The following is an 18,344-nucleotide window of genomic DNA, read 5'->3' as shown; positions in this document are numbered from 1 at the left end:
TGGGGCCAAAAGCCGCTTCGGAGTCGGCAGACCAGAGGTCATTTCAAGGTTGCTTTGGAAGCGCATTGCCGGGGGAAAAGCATTCGCAGCCGGAAGTGTCTCAGTCAGTGTGCGTTGGCGGCGTCCGCCCCCCCTGGTGGGAAAGCTCCACGGCCCTGGCTGGCGCAGGCCTCGGGCAGGCTCACCTGCTGAGCAAGTGAGGCACCTCAGGTTCCCATGGCATCAGAGCAGAGCATAGCTTTAAAAGCCTGGACCGGTGTCTGGATCTTGTCCCCGTGTGCAGCCAGACTCCCTCCCAGGGCCTGGGCCACCCAGCCGCAGGAGGCCCACGTGAGCAGTCCCAGCACCCCTGAGAGCTGGGGAGCAGCTGGGCCCCCAGGGCCCGCTGATGTGGCAGGGCGGGGCTGGGCCGAGGCCCGACAGGCTCTGTAGCGTGGGTAGCAGGGAGCAAGGCGCAGCCGCGCTGCCCGCTGCCGGCCCCTCGCCAGCCTGGGGCAGCCCCACCATGAGGGAGGTGGAGCCCAAGGACCAGCAGCTCATGGTGAGTGTGGCTCATGCCTCTGGCAGCCTTCGGGCTGTGTCACGAGGCGGCCTCCTCCCCGTGTGTGGGGAAAGTGACCCTCCTCTCCCCCACCTCACTGCAAGCTTCAGACACGCCCACACCCCCCTGCCCTCTGGCTTCCCGGGGAACTGGGGGCCTGCAGCAGGACCCCTGGACGGGACACCCACAAGGCCTGGCAAAACCTGTGTGCCAGGTGACCAGGGCCTCAGCCCATCTGACCACTGGGTGAGCTGGGGCCAAGGCCTTTCCCGCAGCCTGTAGGCTGGCTGCAAAGGGACCCTGTCGTGGCCGCCCCCCAGGGAGAGCCGCAGCGTCTGCTTCTCCAGGAGGCGCGGCTGGCCGGGCCCATAGCTCATAGGGATGCTGAGGAAGGAGGATTCGGGCCTGGGGTCCCCGGCGTGTGGCAGGGGCGGGCAGAGCCGTGGACAGCAGGCCGTGGCCGCCTCCTGTGGCCTGTGAGAAGGTCAGTCCCTTCTGGTGCGAGGAAGCAGTAGCGGCTGGTGAGGAGTTAGGCCACGTGGCCTCCGCGTGGCCTTGGGCAGGCATCTCGGTCCCCCCGCTGGCGAGGGCGGCCACGATCCCAGGGCGGCTGTGTCGCCGTGGGCCAGGAACGAGCCCCTGCCACGCGTGGAGAAGTTGACGCCTGGCGGGGCGCGTGGGGCTCAGGGCCCTTCACTGCTCCACTGAGAGCCGAGCACGCGGGCGGGACGAGGGAGGAAGAAAGGGGACCGAGGCCCCCGGACGCAGCTGCGTGACGTCTGCCCACAGGTGGCGCTGCGGATTCGGCCACTCAACGACTCCGAGCTGGAGGAAGGCGCCACCGTCATCGCCCACAAAGTGGGGGACCAGGTGAGGCTGTGGGGACACAGCGGGCGTCCCCCTTCCCGGAGCACTTCCCCTACGTCACTCGCTCATTCACTCATTCACTGACTCACTCGTTTGCTCATTCACTAGTTCGTTCGTTTGTTTGCTCAAGAAATGTTAATATCGAGAACTCACAGGCTGCCCCTGCTCCAGACACGGAAGGAGCCGGGGCCACCCCACCAAGCTTCCTTTTCAAGAATGGTGGGCGGAGTTGGGGGTCGACCAGTTAACAGATGAATGTGTAGTGTCAGGGAGTTCAGTGCCACAGAGAAGCAGAGGCGTGGTGGTCACCGGAGGCCGCTACCAAGACGTCCTCATGGCGCCTCGGGCGGCTGGGAGCACCTCCTGGGAGGGGGTGGTGCGGATGGATGGGGGGGGCGCGCTCCTGCCTGACCCCGCAGGACGGGGCTCGGCCGAGGTCGGGGGGCAGCCTGGGCTACACCTGTGGCTTTGAAAAAGGTCCAGGTGACTGGGCGGCCGGTTCGCGGGCTGGGGTTCCTGCCCCTCGGGAACAGGCTCTGTAGCTGAGCCCAGCGCAATTTAGAAATGTTGGTCATTATTTGCCAGAATATATGGCAAATTTTGGGTAAAACAAAATGATGTCAAGTGAATTGGTTTCCCGTTTGTTGTGAGAGAGCCAGTTGTTCGTGAGGGATGGTTTGTAGGTCCTCGGAGCACGTCTGCACTCGGGCAGAGGCCCCAGGATGCTGGGGCCCAGGGCGGACGGACTGCTGGCCGTCAGCCTCCCGGAGCAGGCAGAGAGGCCGGGGGTTCGCGCCGAGCTCATGGCCGAGGACGCATTAAAGGAAGAAGGCAGTTGTTAAGCCGCGGGGTGCGGGCTTGCTGTGAAGAGCGCTCCCTAGTTGCAGTGCGGAGACGGTGTCTGCGACTCCTCCAGATGCTGCAGAGGGGCCCAGACAAAGACTCAGGACACAGACGCAGGGGCTGGGGCCGCAGGGCGGAGCCGGGCTGTTCTCGACACAGGCTCACAGGTCTCGGTGCCCTGAACTGTCCCTCGCTGGTGAAAATGCCGCAGGAGAGCGGTGGGGGGCAGTGCCCTTTGAGACCCCTTCTAAGGCAAATGATAATTTGCTGAAATTGGTAGTGGCTCTCACAATAGTGGCCCTAGTCCCTAAGTCTTACCGCCTCGTCCGTTGTGGGGACTGACCCCCGCTCGGGAAGCTCTCCGTTGTCCCCGGGTGCTGGTCTTATGCCTTGACAGGGGCTTCGGCCACACCCACGTGGAGTCACAATGCCCCTTTTGTCTTCCTGCTGTTTATTGGCCACACACCTGCAAGGTGACCAACTCACACCTGAAACAGTGTCACCTCAGTGTGTGGCCCGCTGGCCTCAGTCCTGGGCAACCCGGTGGGCATCGAGGTTGCCAGTGATTTCTTAAGCTCAGGATGCCCTTCTACTTAGAGCGAGAATTCCTCCCCGTTTGCTGGCTTCGGGGGCCAGGCGACTTTAGGGAAGCAGGGCCCTTCTGGAGTGCACAGGGGACGGCGTGGGCCGAGGGAGCCGAAGTGAAGCGGGCGATGGGAGTGGCTTTGCAAGCCGGGGCGCCTGGTTCCCAGCCGGGGCGCCTGGGAGTCAGGCTGTTGGGACTGGGTCGGTGTGCCGTGGGGTGTGTGTGCGGCGACAGTGGGTGGCTGGTCACAGGCGCCCGGGGACCCCCTCCATCTGCACCACGCCCCCACGTCACTGTCTGGTCTCCCCTTGGCCTGTGTGGGCCGGGCTCAGGCCTGGCTCCCAAACCCAACGCTGCCTTGCTGTACTTTGTGCAAAAGACAGCCCACTTTTAAAAAACTGGAGGTGAAATTCACAACATTTAAAACACACCATTTTAAAATGAACGTTTAGCCACTGAGTTGGCGTGTAGCCACACTTCCGTCTGTTTCCAAAACGTTTCCATCCCCCATCGCGGTGCCTCCTCCCCCACCCCATTCCCCGTCCCCAGCGGCTCCGTCCGCCTGCCTGGATTTGCCTGCCTGGGCATGTCCCACAGATGGAATCATACAGCGGCCTCTGTCGTATTTCACCGAGCACGTTCGAGGGTCATCCATGCTGGGGCATTTTCTTTTAACTTTTCATTCTGAAGTAACTTCAGACTAACCAGAGAGCCGCAAGACCCCTGCAGAGCCCCTGGGCGGTGCGGCCAGGGGTGCCCACACGCGCCCCTCAAGGGGCGCTTCGGAGCGAACGGGACGTAACGCCCCCCACACCCAGCTATTCTAAGGCGTATTTCTTAAAAAAAGAACATTCAGTGACCCCAGTACAGTGATTAGTCAGGAAATTAATATTGATACAACATTATCTCATCTACAGATGTATTCTAATTTGCTGATTTCTCTCTATAATTTTATTTATAGCCAAAAAAACCCAAACAAACCCTTTTCCTGTTCCACGACCCCACGCAGCCGGCTCCTTCTGAACACGCTTTGTGCAGCGTGGGCACGTGCTGCCACGTACCCCCCGGAGCGAGGGTTCCGTGATCATTCACACGCGTTCCACAGGCGAGGCAGCCGAGGCCCCGAGAGGCGCGGGAGCTTGTCTCAGGCCCCTGGCTGTGATGGGCGAGGACTGGGACGAGGCCGCAGGCTCCGGAGCCCGAGCTCTCAGCCGCCAGGCTCACTTGCCGGGGCTGGGCTGGGAGCCCCCTGCAGGCATGTGTCCAGTGTGCCCCGCAGCGCAGGCCTGGCCGCGCGGGGGCTGCCCCTGAGCCTGCGTCACTGGGAGGGGAGGAGAGGGGTGTAGGAGAGGAGGGTTGGCTTGTGTCATGGAAAAAGGTGCTGGCCCGAAGCCAGGGCGGCCTGGGGGCTTCTCCCCGCCTGCCCGGCACCCCAGGAACCTCTGGGCAGCCCTCGCTTCCTGGGACCTGTTTCCAAAGCTGTGGACCAAGGGAGGGGGTGGCGGCGGTGGCTGGTGGTGGGGTGGCGGGGGCAGGGCTCCTGTCGGCCCTCTGCCCCCACCAGCCAGGAGTAAACAGCAGTTGGTCTCTAACTGCCCCGCCCTCCAGTCCCCTGTGAAGGGCTCCTTTGAACCTCCCGTGTGGTCCCCAGAGGCCCTGCACACCTTGCTTCATAATTACGCATTTGTGGGAGACAGAGAAGGGCCCTGGAGGGGTGACCGAGGCCTCAGACAAACACAGAGCCAGCTACGGGGATCGGGGCCCTTCCCCCCTCCAGGCCCTGGGCGCCCCCGCTTCTCCGTTCTTCCCGTTCCGGTGGGTGGCATGGCCCCTGAGCAAGAGGCAGGCAGCCGGGTAACAGCCATGCTCAGGGCTGCGTGGGGAGTGTGCCACACGCTAGAGTTTACAAAGCCCTTTGCTGTCACGCGTAGTCGCGAGGCGCCGGCCTGCCCTGCCTCTGTGGGCAGACCCTGCCGAAGCCCCTCTCCCTGCTCCCAGGTGGCGGTGCTCATGGACCCCGGTGAGGACGCCGAGGACACCCTGCGCTCGCACCGGGCCCGGGACAAGACCTTCACCTTCGACGTCGTTTTCGACCAGCATGCATCGCAGGTGCCCCCACCCCCCACCCCATGTCCCCGGCGGGGCCGAGCTGCGTGGGCGTCCTCGCCAAGCCCCAGAGCCCCCTTGGGAGGACGCGGTGGCCAGGTGGGCTCATCCGTGACTTCTCACAGGGGCCTCTCTATGCTCAAGAAGGTTTGCCGGGCTTTACACGTCTCCATCCATCTGCACATCTGGTTATCACCCACCCACCCAGATGCCCACCCGTCCATCCCCCATCTGTCCCCCACCCATACTCATCCATCCACCCACCCACCCGCCCACCCACCCATCTATCCATCCATCGCCGCATTTATCCACCCACCCATGTAGGTGTCTGTTGTCCATGTATCCAACCGTCCGCCCTTCGTCCATGTGTCTTTGTCATCCACCCACCCACCCCTCTAACACAGGGCGCCCCATCTGCCGTGCAGCTAGAACACACCCGCTGCCCCCAGGCCCACGTGGCGGGGAGGGAGACAGACAGTAGGAAGCAGGTCCGAGCAAACAGACTAGTCGCAGGGTGCTGTGCCGACGGCGCGGCAGGCGGCGGGGAGCGGAGGCCTTTCTGGGTGGACAGGAGAAGGAGCCTGCGTGAGAGCAGCGGGAGGGGGGCCGGGCGCCCAGCCCAGGGTGAGAGCCCGAGGCTCCACGAGCTCACGCGCGCGGCCAGAACGGGGCGTTCGCACCCGGGGTCAGGGCATGCTCCTCACCAGCACACTTGACCAAGGACAAAAGGCTGTCCAGCAAGTCACCTGACCCTCACCCCAGGGCAGTGTGACACAGCGAAGGACCCTTACTCCTGAGGCCTGCACGGCGGGACCGCGGCCCGGCCCCTGATGTGGGGACGTCAGGTCACCAGGCGGTGACGTCTGGGGGGTGTTTGGCCCCAGGACGAAGCCCAGTAAGGGACGCGTGTCGGCTGCGGCCCGGTACCCGAGGACCGCCCCTTCCCACGCGGAGCGGGCACAGGGACTCCGCACGCCACGCCGCGGCTTCAGCGGCCAGGCGGCCACGGGCCCTGCCTGTCCCCTAGTTCTCGACTGCAGCAGCTGGAGCCTCCCCAGAGCCACCGCTCGTCCCACCTGTCACGCTTCCGTGGGCCGCCGGGGAGCAGGCGGGCAGGCCACGCGCAGCTGTCGTCCCGCCGGGGGAGGGGGCCCGTGCCCCAGCCGCGCGCGGCCCCGCACCAGCCCCGGACGCCCTGCGGACCGGGCGCTCGCTGCCCACCCCTCGTGTCGCGACGCGCCTCTGGCCCGGAGCTTTCACCCCCGGGGTCTGGCTTTGGCCCGTAAAGACGAGTCGTGGTGCCCTCGCGGGTTTCCAGCCCTTTGCGCGCTCTCTGATTTCTCCCAGGTCCTGCAGAAGCCTGGCGAGGACTCACAGGTGTTTAGTACCAGACCCGCCGTGGGCCTCACGGCAGGAGCTGCCTCGTCGCCCCCTCGCAGCCACGTGCGGCCTGGCGCGGTGGGGCAGCGCGCCCGAGCCCCCAGGCACCCAGGGCCAAGCCCCGGGGCTGCAGGCGGGCGACGCCCACCCGTCCGGGCTGCCCCTCCGCGTGGGCCCCGGGCAGCTGCGGGGCCGACAGCTGCTGGCCCCGCCGCCCGTTCCCCTCCAAACGGCCAGGCGCCCAGCTCCGGCAGGCTGTCTGCCGGACCGTCTGTCCCTCTGTCTGTCCACAGGAAGACGTGTACTGTGCCACCACTCAGCACCTAGTGGAAGGCGTCATTTCTGGATACAACGCGACCGTGTTTGCCTACGGCCCCTCAGGTACTGCGGGGCGCGGCGCCCCGAGGCGGGGACGGGGCTGCGGCCAGCAGCTGCCCCAGAAGGCAGGTGCTTGGCTCCCTTCCCACGACGCCTCTCCAAGGTCGCAGCCCCTCCAAGGTCGCACAGCTGGTGGGGCCAAATAGGGAATCCGACCCCAGCCTACCGGTGTCACCCACGAGAAGCCCGGATTCCTCTCGGCAATTTCAAGCTGAGGGAGACAAATACTTGCAAAGCTAAGCTGCCTCTCTCCTCTTGAAAACTAGGATCACAGAGGGTCAGAGCTGGAAGGGCCTAGCACCTCCCTGTGCCGATGGGGAAACCGAGGCACTGGGACGCGGCTTGCTTGCAGTCTCCGCAGCCATCTGCCAGCACCTACCATGGCCAGGCCCCAGGCACGCAGGGAGTGGCCAGCACAGCATCCCCCATGGGAAGACACTCCTTAAAAAGCGTGGCGCGTTATTTCTCCTTGTAAAACAGCTCAGACACCCCGACGGGAACCTGGAGCCGGCGGAGCGGCCAGGCCCGCCCCACTCCAGCCCACTCCCACCCCACCGCGTCCGCCCAGGGCGGCCGCGAGACTGTCCGGACGCCTCGTGTCCTTGTTTCCCAAACGGAAAGTGTCAGGGCCACAGGGGGTGGGGGCCAGGGGTTCCCCGCCAAAGGCAGGGTCTGCACAGCCTGGCGGGGGGCGCAGCCGGGCGGGGTCTGGGCCGTCAGGAGCCCCGCCTGCTCCCACAGGCGCGGGGAAGACCCACACCATGCTGGGGATGGACGCGGAGCCCGGCATCTACCTGCGCACCCTCACAGACCTCTTCCGGGCCATCGAGGAGGCCAGTGACCGCACGGACTACAGCGTGTCCATGTCGTACCTCGAGGTGAGCTGCCTGCCGCCGTGGGGGCCTCGTCGCGCCCGCGGGTCTTCAGAGCGGCCGAGGTTCTCGGAAGACGCAGAGCCGCGGCGAGTCGTGAGTCCGCGCCAGTTCTCTGCCGAAGCCTCCAGGCTCGCGCTTGTCTGTCTCATCCCAGATTTACAACGAAGTGATCCGGGACCTCCTGAACCCGTCCTCCGGCTTTCTGGAACTGAGGGAAGATTCCAGGGGCAGCATCCAGATCGCGGGCATCACGGAGGTGTCCACCTCCAACGCCCAGGAGGTGAGGGGCCTGGCGGCCACGCTCGCGAGGAGCCCCTTTCCAGCTCACAGAGCAGAGCCGGGCACACAGCCCAGAGCCGTTTCCCAGCCCAGGGGGCAGCAGACGCTGCACCCACAGCTGCTCGGAGCAGACGTCAGAGCCGGGCACACTCAGAGCCCTCGTCTGCGCCCTGCTCCCGCAGTCGCGGCCAGCGTCGGCCGGGTCGGTCTCGGCCCTGAGAGTTGCTCCAGGGCAGGGCAGGGCAGCTGTCAGGCTTCTGCAGCCACTGCTGCTTCCCCTGCCTCCAGGCTCCCCCCGTGCCGCCCCGCACTGCACACTGCCCTCGGGGGCCTCCCACCCCCTTGCTGCCCCCAGACCCACGCACCCCTCGGGCCCTAGCCCCGTGACAACCGTGTGCTCCCGCCATGCTGGCGGCCGGCGTCCAGGCGGCCTCAGCGTCATCCCGTGTGGGTCGGGGGCGGGGAAGGGGAGCCTCTGGCCTGGCCCTTAACAAGGACCATACGAGGCTCCCGCCACACGTGCTCTGCAGTCCCAGCACAGCCTGCACACAGTAGGTGCTCAGCAGAGGCTCGTGGGCTTGGTTCCCACAGCCGTTCGCTCGCAAATGGGTTTCAGGGCTCCCGCCAGCTCCACACGACTGTCGGGGGCTGCCCCGGGCTCTGGGGGAGAGTTGGGTAACCCACTGGCGATGTCTGCCGCAGGCAGAGGACAGGGAGGACGCGACCCACCTGTCAGCAAGGTGCCGTCCCTGCCGGATGCGCCGACTCCTCGTGCCGCGAACCGGAAGCCGCTTCCCCCGCTCCAGGCCCTGCCGTCCGTGTCCGGGCGGCGGGGCCGACGGAGGGCACGCGAAGGGGCCCGGCCCCCCTCCCGCCCCGTGATCCTCCGTTCCTGGCCCCGACCGCCTGCTGCTGCCTCTGTCCGCAGATCATGCAGCTCCTCACCAGAGGCAACCGGCAGCGCACGCAGGAGCCCACGGCCGCCAACCAGACGTCCTCGCGCTCCCACGCCGTGCTGCAGGTCGCCGTGCGCCAGCAGCGTCGCGGCTCGGCCGCGGCGGAGGAAGTGCGCGTCGGGAGGCTGTTCATGGTGGACCTGGCGGGCTCGGAGCGGGCGTCCCAGGTGCCGTGCCCGCGCGCCCCCCGCCCCTCCCTCCCCTGTCACCACCACTGACCTTCAGTCTGGCCCGGGCCCCTGTCCACCTGTGTCCAGCAGCATCTCCAGCGCCTACAAGAGCACTTGGCTCGGAGAGGCTCCCGCTAGATGCCTGTCGATTGAATGAATCCTCAGCCCATGCGAGGCTTCCTGCGGCAGGACCCCTGGGGATGAGGCCCAGGCCCGCCCTCAGGGAGCTCAGAGCCGCGGGGGCCGGGGGACAGAGCTGCAGGATGGGGGGGGCCTGTGCTTTGAGATTTGAGGCTGCGGGAGCCCAGAGGAGGCCGGGGGGCGATGGTGTCCGGCGCTGAGCCTGAGGGGGCATTAGGAACTTGGAGTGCAAGGCAGAGCCCGTCGGGCGGAGGGCACAGCGGGCGTGAAGTGTGCCTGCGGGAGGACGGGGCACTTAACTGTGACCCGCCATGGCTGTGGGCCGGACGCTCCGCCCGAGGGCCCCGCCCACCGGCCGCCACGCCCTTCGCCCACCGGGCCTTAGGGAGCGGAGGCCGCGCCCGCGTCTGCGGCCCTGGGCCTGAGCGTTCCTCGAGGGCGGGACCCGGCCCAGGGCCCGGCTCAGACGCGGCGCTTGGCAGGGGTGGTGTCAGAGGACAGCGGCCGCCAGCGACGGCTTTCACGTCCCTCCGCGCGCCAGGCGCACGCCGTCAGGCCCCGCCCGGTCCCGGCACGGGCGAGTGGGCAGCGCCGAGCCTCCCTCCCAGACGCCCAGAGGCGTTAGGGGTTCCAGGCGCAAATCCGTGCCTTTCACCCCAGTTTGCATCACATGTTCTGCCTGTCAATCGTGGAGGCGCGTCACTCGGTCACCTGCCCTGCGCCTGGCCCGGCCCTGGGGCTTGGGACAGGCTGCGCCTGCTCAGGCCTGAGGTGTGTGCATGGGCGACGAGGCCAGCAGACCAGGGGCCGCCGGCCGCCGAGAAGGTCGATTTTACTCACAGTTTCCAAGAGGAGGGGCCCACCACGCCAGGCAGGACCCCCCGGGGAGCACCAGGGCCCCTCGGGAGCGGGGGGAACCGCGGACGAGACCCTTCATTGTGGCTTCTACGGGAGGAACAGGCGAGGAGGGGCGACCCGGCTGGGCTGGTGGGTGACTCCTCTGGGCTCTGGGCACTGGCCTGTCCCCAGTTGCCTGGTACCCAGCCCTGGGTGAGAGGTGCACAGTGGCCAGACTGGAGCCCACCAAGGAGGGGCGGGTGGGCTGGGGGCAGATGGGTTTGCGTCTGAGAGGTTTGCGAGTGGTTCACTCTCTAGGCCCCGGGTGACCCTGGAGGGCGGTCCCCGCACGGTCAGCAGGGCCTCAGATGTCAGGGCACGCGACGCAGAGACTCCAAGACAGGGTTACATGCAGGCAGACGTGGGGGCAGACAAGCTCATAGGGAGGAAGCGAGTGTGGTGGAGGAAACCGCGCTGGGACCCGGAGCGGCACCTGGGGCTCTAGCCTGTCCCCGCTGGGCTTGTCCTTGGAAGGCACGGTGGAGACCAGCTTCCTCTGGAAGAGGCCGCCAGACAGATTCCAGGCCCTGGGCCCTCGTTCTCACCCTGCCGCACCTTGCTGTGTGCCTCTGGGCAGACCACTGCCCCCTCCGGGCCTGGGTGACCTAGCGGGCTGTCTTTAGGATCTGCCGGACTTGGGGATCTGACCTTGTGGGCTGCCATTTCCTCACAGAAAATCCCTCACAAAGTTTTACCCAGGACAGGAGGGCTCAGAGAAAGCCCAAGTCTGTGAGACGGACAGGAGCAGGCCCCGGCCCCCGCCCGCACCAGCCCCCCCCCCCCCACCCGGCGAGAGGGCCAGGAGTGCGCAGCTGCTGGCCCACCGGCCCGCACCGTGGCCCTGCGGCGCCGGCCGCTGTCGCCCTAGCGAACAAAGTCCCTGAGGCAGACTGGGAGGACTGCTCGAGAAGTGGCATAGGCCACTCTCAAGCCGTGCTCCAAAGTGGCCCAAAACCCAGGTCCTTAACGAGAAAGCGTGAGGTAAACACACCTCCTAGTCTCGGAGTCAGAGTGATCGTTCTGCACAGACCTCTCGGACCCAGTTTTATCTCATTCATGACAATGAGCGTCTTCGACCTCGGCGAACAGCTCGCGCTCATCCCCGGTGGTGGCTGCGCGGTGCTCCCCTGCAGGCTCCTGTCGTTTATGGCACCAGCCCTGGTGCTGCAGGGTGCAGCCCGTGCACACAGAGCCTGAGCACCCGGCGGGCCGGGGCGTGGCGCCTGGGCCTCAGCCCCCTCCCCGGTGGGGGACGCACCGTCCTCCCTCCAGCCCGGCCTCTCCCCCGCAGGCCCAGAACCGCGGCAAGAGGATGCAGGAGGGCGCGCACATCAACCGCTCCCTGCTGGCCCTGGGCACCTGCATCAACGCGCTCAGCGAGAAGGGCGGCGGCCGCGCCCAGTACGTGAACTTCCGGGACAGCAAACTCACGCGCCTGCTCAAGGTACGCGCTGGGTGTGCATGCGTGCGCATGCGTGTGTGTGCACGTTGTGCGCACGCACAGTGTGTATACGCACACACACGCACCACACGCAGTGCACATGTCTGCATCATGCGTGCACACACGTGCACATGCAAAGTGCCAGTGCATGCACGTGTGTGCATGTGCACATGCATGTGCCATGCACGTGCATGTGTGCGCTGCACACAGGGTGTGCACATGTGTGTGCATGCATGTGAGTGGTGCATGTATGTGTGTGTACATGTGTGTGCGTGTGCACGCGGGCATGTGTGTATGCACTGCTCCTATGGCTGGCTGCATCTTCAGGACTTACCTGACTGGTTTGAGGCCTCCACCTGGGTCTTTAGGGCCCTTTCAGGAACCTCTGAAGGAAGAAAACATGGTAGAAACCATTGCTAGTCACTGCCTGACTACCCCACCATCCCTCTGAGTATGGCCTAGCCCATGCTTGCCTACTCCCAGGGACAGGGAACTCACTATCTAACTGAGGCTGCCTGCCCGTTGCATTCGGTCTGACTGAGGAGACGCCCCTTTCTGCTGGGCTGAGTACCGTGGCTTCTCTTCTACAGCAGGGCAGGCTCTAATAAGCAAAGCAAGGAAGGAAAGTCTGCGAATTTGGCCTCGTGGTCTAATCTGCCCACATAAGAGCGGAAATCAGGTCGGGTGGGCCTGGAACGGGTCCCACCCCTCCATGAGCATCACCACCCCGAGCACTGAGCCCTCGGTCTCCTCTCAGGGTTTGGCCAGTGGGAGATGGGTGGCAGCACCGGGTAGGTGGGGGTCTATTCACTTCACCCAGCTTGTGCCTCCCACTGGGCAGGATGCCCTAGGTGGGAACAGCCGGACAGTGATGATCGCCCACATCAGCCCAGCCAGCACACACTTCGAGGAGTCGCGGACCACCCTGCTGTACGCCTACAGAGCCAAGAACATCAAGACAAGGGTGCGCTGCCCACCCGCCCCCACGCGGGCTCTCCCACCCCCCGCCCCCTCCGGCCGGTCTCAGGAGGGTCCTTGCTTGTCCCCTCCTGCTGTGGTGGCTCCTGGCACGCCGTGGCTTGTGGCTCCTCCTTCCTTACAGGGCTCGCTCATGTTTCCGTATCTCCTTCCTCTCTGATGAGGGCACTGGCACTGGGCTGAGGGCCCTGCCGAGCCCCTTGTCCAGGATGACCTTGTCTCAAGAGCCTTAATTATATCTGCAAATAAGGCCCCATCCACAGGGTCCGGGGTTTTAGGACAGGAGCTGTCTCTGTGCCTGGCATGCTGTAAACTCTCCATGTGACTTGGTGATCTTCACTCTCAACGACCCTCTCCTTGGGAGGCGGGGCCAGTCACCACCCCATTTTACAGACGGGGCACAGAGAGAAAGCAGCATCTCCAACCTTTCGCGGCCAGAGCAGAGTGGGCCCGGGGGCCCAGCATGCACACCTAGAGCTGTTGCACTGCTCTGTCTACACCACTGGGCCCAGTCTAAGGGTTCGTCTCTTGAGGCTGAGAACTCAGTGAGGTAATTGGCCGTCAGCCACTTAGCACGCCAATGACTGGCGGTCGACACGTGACAGGTGCTGTTCCATCGTTATTGTCATCTGTCCACAAACGCGGTGAGCCCTCCCCATTGTCCAGCTCTGAGCTGGGCTCCATGATGAAGCATGGACGGAGCCTCTGCTCTCACCCAAACCCTGAGCTTGGCAGTGGGGAGAGGCAGCTGTGAAACTGGAACTCACAAATACGCCATTTCCAGTGGTAGCAAGTGCTCTGAATGAGGGCCACAGGGCACTGGGAGAGAGGGGGGCCTCCAGCGGAGGGGGCCCGGGCCGCACCAGGAAGCCAGCTCCAAGCGATGAGGGGAGCAGACTTGGGGCGACTGAGCACTTTGCCCAGTGACGCAGAGCCACCCCCCCACATCCGCCAGAGAGAAACATGGGCCCCTGTGCGCGAGGAGGTCGTGTCGCTGGAGAGCCCCGAAGTGCCCACCATGGGGACAGACACGCAGGCGGCCCCCCCCATGGACCGCCATGCAGCTGCTACAGAGAATGGGGTGGAGCCCCCTGTGCAGACGGCTGGCCCCCGAGATACGCTGGTGGATGGGAAAAAGCAAATGCAAGAATAGTAGCTACAGTCTGATATAAAGTACACAAGCCCCAATGCCGACCCTACACCGAAGGAGCTCCCCACATGCCCCTGGGGGTGCGTACGCGCACAGACCCACACCGTGAAGGGCCGGGCAGGCCCGCGTCAGAACCACAGCGGTGGGCGCCCTTGGGGGAGCGTCTCAAAAGCTTTGATGGGTCATTCGAATTTTTTATTGCAGCCAAACATGTACAACATAAAGTGCATCATTTTAAGCACGTTCAGTTCAGGGGCAGCCGTCACCACCACCCCTCCGGAACGTCCCATCTTCCCAAACTGAGACTGGCCCCGTGGAATGCTCGCCCCACCCCCTCCTCAGCCTGGGCGCCCAGCCTCTCCTTCCTGTGTGTGCCCCTCACTCCTCTAGGCCCTCACACGCGTGCAGTCCCACGGCACGTGTCCTTCTGTGAGCACGCTGTCCCCCAGGCCCAACTGTCCTTTCTAAGGCCGACTAGTGCTAATCTGAATTGCCACGGCGGGTGTCTGGGTGTTTCTGGTATAGCCAGGTCGCTGTCGGGCATGTCCTCATGGGGCGGCCCCTCTGGCCTGACCATGGCCCGTGTCCTGCCCACGCAGGTCAAGCGCAACCTGCTGAGCGTGTCCTACCACCTCGCCCAGTACACGGACGTCATCTCCGACCTGCACGGGAAGATCGAGCGCCTCAAGTCCAAGATCGAGAGGCAGGAACAGGAGAAGAAAAGGGAGCCCGGCGTCCGGGACGCACGAGGTAGAGCCCAGCGCAGGCCTGGTGCGGCCAGGAGCTGAGGGGCCCCTTTCTAGCCCGCGGGGAGGGCGTGGCGGGGAGGAGGCTGGAGGGTCAGTGGCGGCCGGGCGTGGGTGCAGGGGGTTCATTGGAAGCGTGAGGGGAGGTGACCGCAGGCCCGCATGCTGGGAGCGCCTCGCAGGAGCGAGGCTCGGCTCCCCTCCGCCGATGTGCAGGCGAAGGGCGCTCCCTGGCCAGGGTTTCGCTCCATGAACATGACAGGAGTCGAGGCTTTGAGGGGAGAGGCCAGGGAGACTTCAGTGGTCAGCCGTGACCCCCAAGTGAAAGCGGGCTTACGCTTTCTGTTACGGGGAGCTCCAGACATCTGCAGAAGGACAAAGAACAACATAGCAAGCCCTTGTGGGGACCCCGGGACCCCGCGCTGTCTTCCCCACCCCCACGCACTCCCCGGTCCTACCGCCTGGACACACACAGAAAGATCAGCACAACCCCTCCAAAAACGGGTTTTTACAAAAACATCACTGCAGTCCAGCTCCACACCAAAAATAAGCTACCAGTAACCCGTTCACGGCTTCAGCCAGCCAGCCGGGGTTCAATTCCCAGAGCTTCAGCGGCCTTGGGCGCCTCTCCCGGGTGCTGGGTGCTGGGCGCTGGCGCTGTTTCTGGGCCCTGCACGTGGCCTCGACCTTTCAAGTCGCTCCTTCCACAGGCCGCCCCGCCCCTTTCCGCCCCGCCCTCTGTCCGCCCCGCCCCTTTCCGCCCCGCCCTCTGTCCGCCCCGCCCCCTTTCCACCCCGCCCCCTTTTCCGTGGTCCAGTGGCCGCTTGGCCGGGCTTCCGCCTTCTCAGGGCCGAGCCGCGCGTCCTGACGTGGTGTCGGCGCCCGGCGTTCTGTGTGGTGCTTCACGCATCCACCTGCGGGCGCCTGGGTCGTTTCCACATCTGGCTGTTGTGAACAGTGCTGCGTGAACACGGGGTGCGGACATCACCCCGAGATGCCGATTTCAGTCCCTTCGGATAAATGCCCCGCAGCGCAGCGGCCGGGTCGCACGGCAGCCCCGCTTTTAACGCTTAGGGGGACCTGCACGCTGTTCTCCAGCGCTTACGCCCCCGCAGCGCCCGGGCTTCCCTTCCCTCCACGTCCCGCCCGCCCTTGCCATCTCTTGTCTTTTCGATGCCGGCCACGCTGACAGATGCGAGGAGGTATCTCACCGTGGTTTTGATTTGCAGTTCCTTGATTAGTGATGTTGAGCACCTTTCTTTGCTGGATATGTCGTCTTTGGAAAAATGTCTCTTAAGATCTTTTGCCCATTTTTTACATTGGGTTATTATTTTTTTTCTATTGAGTTATATGAGTTCCTTGTATATTTTGGATATTAGCAGATATAAGACTTGCAAATATTGTCTCCCACCCATCCATCGTCCGTCACCCACCACCCCCACACACACACGGGCCGCACGCCACTGTGGCGGGCAAACGTGGAACTGAGCCCTGGCTCAGGGAGCTCTGCTCTCAGCACAGCTGGCTCTCTGGCTGCCCCCAGGCACGATGCCCACCCAGGACACAGAAGAGGACAGCCACCTGCAGATGGACAGGATCCGGGCCCAGCTGGTCGGGGCCTTCAGGGAGCAGCTGGAGATGAGGCGCAGCCTGGCGGAGCTGGAGAACGCCAACGTGGAGCTGCACGTCGACGCGTCCCGCCACCTGCTGGCCATCGCGGAGTGAGTGCGTGGCCGCGGGCGCCGCCCAGGGCCCAGCGCTGCCGTCCCCACGGGGCAGGAGGCCAACGGGGACCACTGGGCCAGCGGGGCCGGTGGCGGAAGCTCCTTTTGTTGCTCCTGTCCAGCCTCCCTCTGTTGCCTGCAGGACCTCTGGCCTGGTCCTGTCCCTGCCGCTTGGCTGGACCCAGGGGAGGCCTCCAGGTGCCTCTGACCGTCCTCATAGGCTTCGAGGGGCCGCGGGTTGGCCCGAGGCAGTGCCTCCGCTGGCCAGGGCTCCTGGCGCTGCTCCACACACACTCCCTGTTCATCCCACTGTGAATAGGCTGACCCCACGCAGAGGGATGGGCTGCAGGGTTCGCCATCCCGATGGGGATGTGCGTGCGGGCAGCAGTGCTGTTGGCAGCTCCTCCGGCTGCCCCGGACAAGCTGGAGGGCCCCGCCGCCCGTGCGGGGGGCTGAGGCGCAGTGCTGGGGCTTCAGCCTGTTCTCCCCCCGCCCCCACTCTCCCTCCCCTCCCCTTCCTTATTTCCTTCCAGTTTTTGTTCATACCTTTTGTTTTTTATAAATATAGAAGAGGTCATACAGAAGACCCAGTTCTGCTCCGTTTTTAGGCACACGCCTGTGAGGAGACCGGCTGGTGCCATTAGGGACTCTGGGACAGAAGTGCCAAGACCCCAAGATGGGGCATGGCTTGCACTCTGACCCCTGACCCCTCTGTCATGGCTGCAGTTGGGAGCGGGAGAAGACCCAGCACCATGCCCAGGACAGGACACCTGAGGGGGACGAGGAGCAGATGGTGGCCGACACAGACATGGACGCGGGCAAGTCTGCAGAGCCACACGAGGTGGCCCTGGCCAGAGAGGAGGTCAACATGCTGTTAGCCGAGCAGCGGAAAACCGCGGCCCTCAAGGTGGGGAGAGGGACGGGCACGTCCACGTCACACACCGGCGATGGCCGTCGCTGACGCTTGGCGATCCCTGCTGGGGCTCTGGGCCCTCTCACGACAGCCACGCCACAGGCCCGACCACTCCTCCCTAGCTGGGAGACTGAGCGCAGGGCGATTGGACATGTCCCAAGTCCCCGGGAGCAGGTGCAGACCTGGGGCCTGGTGGGTCTGACTGCACGTTGGGGTCGTGGCTGCACTGGGGGCCGCAGAGCTGGTGCAGGGCAGAGACCCCTGGGGACAGAGGAGGCAGCGGCTGTGGCACTGTTATGTCCACGGTGGACGGGCAGCTGGCCCCTCTGCCTGGATGGCCCAGCCTGCAGCTTGCAGAGGCCCTTGGTAGTGGCCCGGCATGTGCGAGCGAGCCCTCCCCTCGGGGGCTTTCCGTCAGCGTCTCTGTCAGTTCCCCGAGTCTGGCCTTGGGCGTGCGATACGAGAACAGGGACATGGCCAGACTCCAGGGTCCTCCCTGGACAGTGACGTCCTCTCACACTGTCGTCTCTTGAGGAGAGTGAGATGTTTATGTGACAGCTAGTCAGTCACGTGATAGTCCCACTTCAGAGAAACGGCAGGGCTGGCCCCGGGCAGGGCTGTGGGTAGCCGCCGCTCCCCGGCCCGCCTGCCCAGAGCACTGGCTGGACGGCTGCCGGCTGCCGGCCAGCAGAGACAGCGCCAGGGGCGCCATGCTGCGGAAGGCAGGCAGCGTTTATTTCCTGGGAAAGCCGTGGAAAAAGCCAAACCAAGAGCCTGACACCGCCGCCTCTGCCTGCCGCGAGTTGGGGATACGTGACCCCAGCTCCAGTGTGAGGGACAGCCTTGTGCTCAGACGGATGGTGTGCACTGGCAGAGGGCACGATCTGCAGGGCCGAGTGTGGGTGTCGAGATGCAGTGCAGCACGTAAACGTGAGTCCATTAATTAGTCAATCGACCAATCAGTCAATCAATCAAAGCAAGTCGACATTTTAAGGGGCCAGCTCAATGCCGGGCCCTGGGGACTGAAAGATGAACGGGGAGCCTCTGTGATTCAGGCTCACAACCCATGGGGAGAAGACGAGCCCGACCATGGCTCAGCGTGGGAGCGCGGTGTGGACTCAGGAGCCGGCTTCTGGGGGGCTGGATGAGGGGCTGCGCTCAGGCGACTCCCTCAGAAGGAGGGGAGCAAGGCGGGCTGCTCTCGGACCCAGAGGGCGGACACATGAAGGCTGGCGCGCGTGCCTGTGGCTGCCAGCCTGAGCCTGGCACGGCCCCGGGGGCCGGCAACTGGGCCGCTGTGGGCACCGTCCTGGGGCCCTGCAGACAGTCACGTGCTGTGGTGGGCAGTCTATGTCAGTCAGCTTGGCTGGGCT

The 18,344-nt window shown here is 65.0% G+C and overlaps 1 protein-coding gene across 4 annotated transcripts in view; it reads left to right on the top strand.

The window, feature by feature from the left end:
- Positions 1-47: 47 nt before the first annotated feature.
- Positions 48-18,344, top strand: part of LOC107497363 (kinesin-like protein KIF19) — a 37,924-nt gene continuing 19,627 nt past the window's right edge. Inside the window, exons 1-12 of one of the 4 annotated variants that reach the window (XM_036224819.1) lie at positions 48-541; positions 1,331-1,411; positions 4,836-4,946; positions 6,617-6,704; positions 7,443-7,579; positions 7,731-7,856; positions 8,784-8,978; positions 11,311-11,463; positions 12,302-12,424; positions 14,188-14,338; positions 15,878-16,055; positions 16,785-16,965. In XM_036224819.1, the coding sequence (XP_036080712.1) occupies positions 389-541; positions 1,331-1,411; positions 4,836-4,946; positions 6,617-6,704; positions 7,443-7,579; positions 7,731-7,856; positions 8,784-8,978; positions 11,311-11,463; positions 12,302-12,424; positions 14,188-14,338; positions 15,878-16,055; positions 16,785-16,965 (1,677 nt within the window). In that variant the 5' untranslated portion in view covers positions 48-388. Of the gene's footprint in view, positions 542-718; positions 1,026-1,330; positions 1,412-4,835; positions 4,947-6,616; positions 6,705-7,442; positions 7,580-7,730; positions 7,857-8,783; positions 8,979-11,310; positions 11,464-12,301; positions 12,425-14,187; positions 14,339-15,877; positions 16,056-16,784; positions 16,966-18,344 lie in introns of those variants that run through there. The other 3 variants (XM_036224816.1, XM_036224817.1, XM_036224818.1) reach the window with 3 other exon arrangements.

This window comes from Rousettus aegyptiacus, unplaced genomic scaffold (genome assembly GCF_014176215.1).
Source record: "Rousettus aegyptiacus isolate mRouAeg1 unplaced genomic scaffold, mRouAeg1.p scaffold_m13_p_7, whole genome shotgun sequence".
NCBI classification, from domain to species: Eukaryota; Metazoa; Chordata; class Mammalia; order Chiroptera; family Pteropodidae; genus Rousettus; species Rousettus aegyptiacus.
This window is presented reverse-complemented; position numbering and strand designations above follow the sequence as displayed.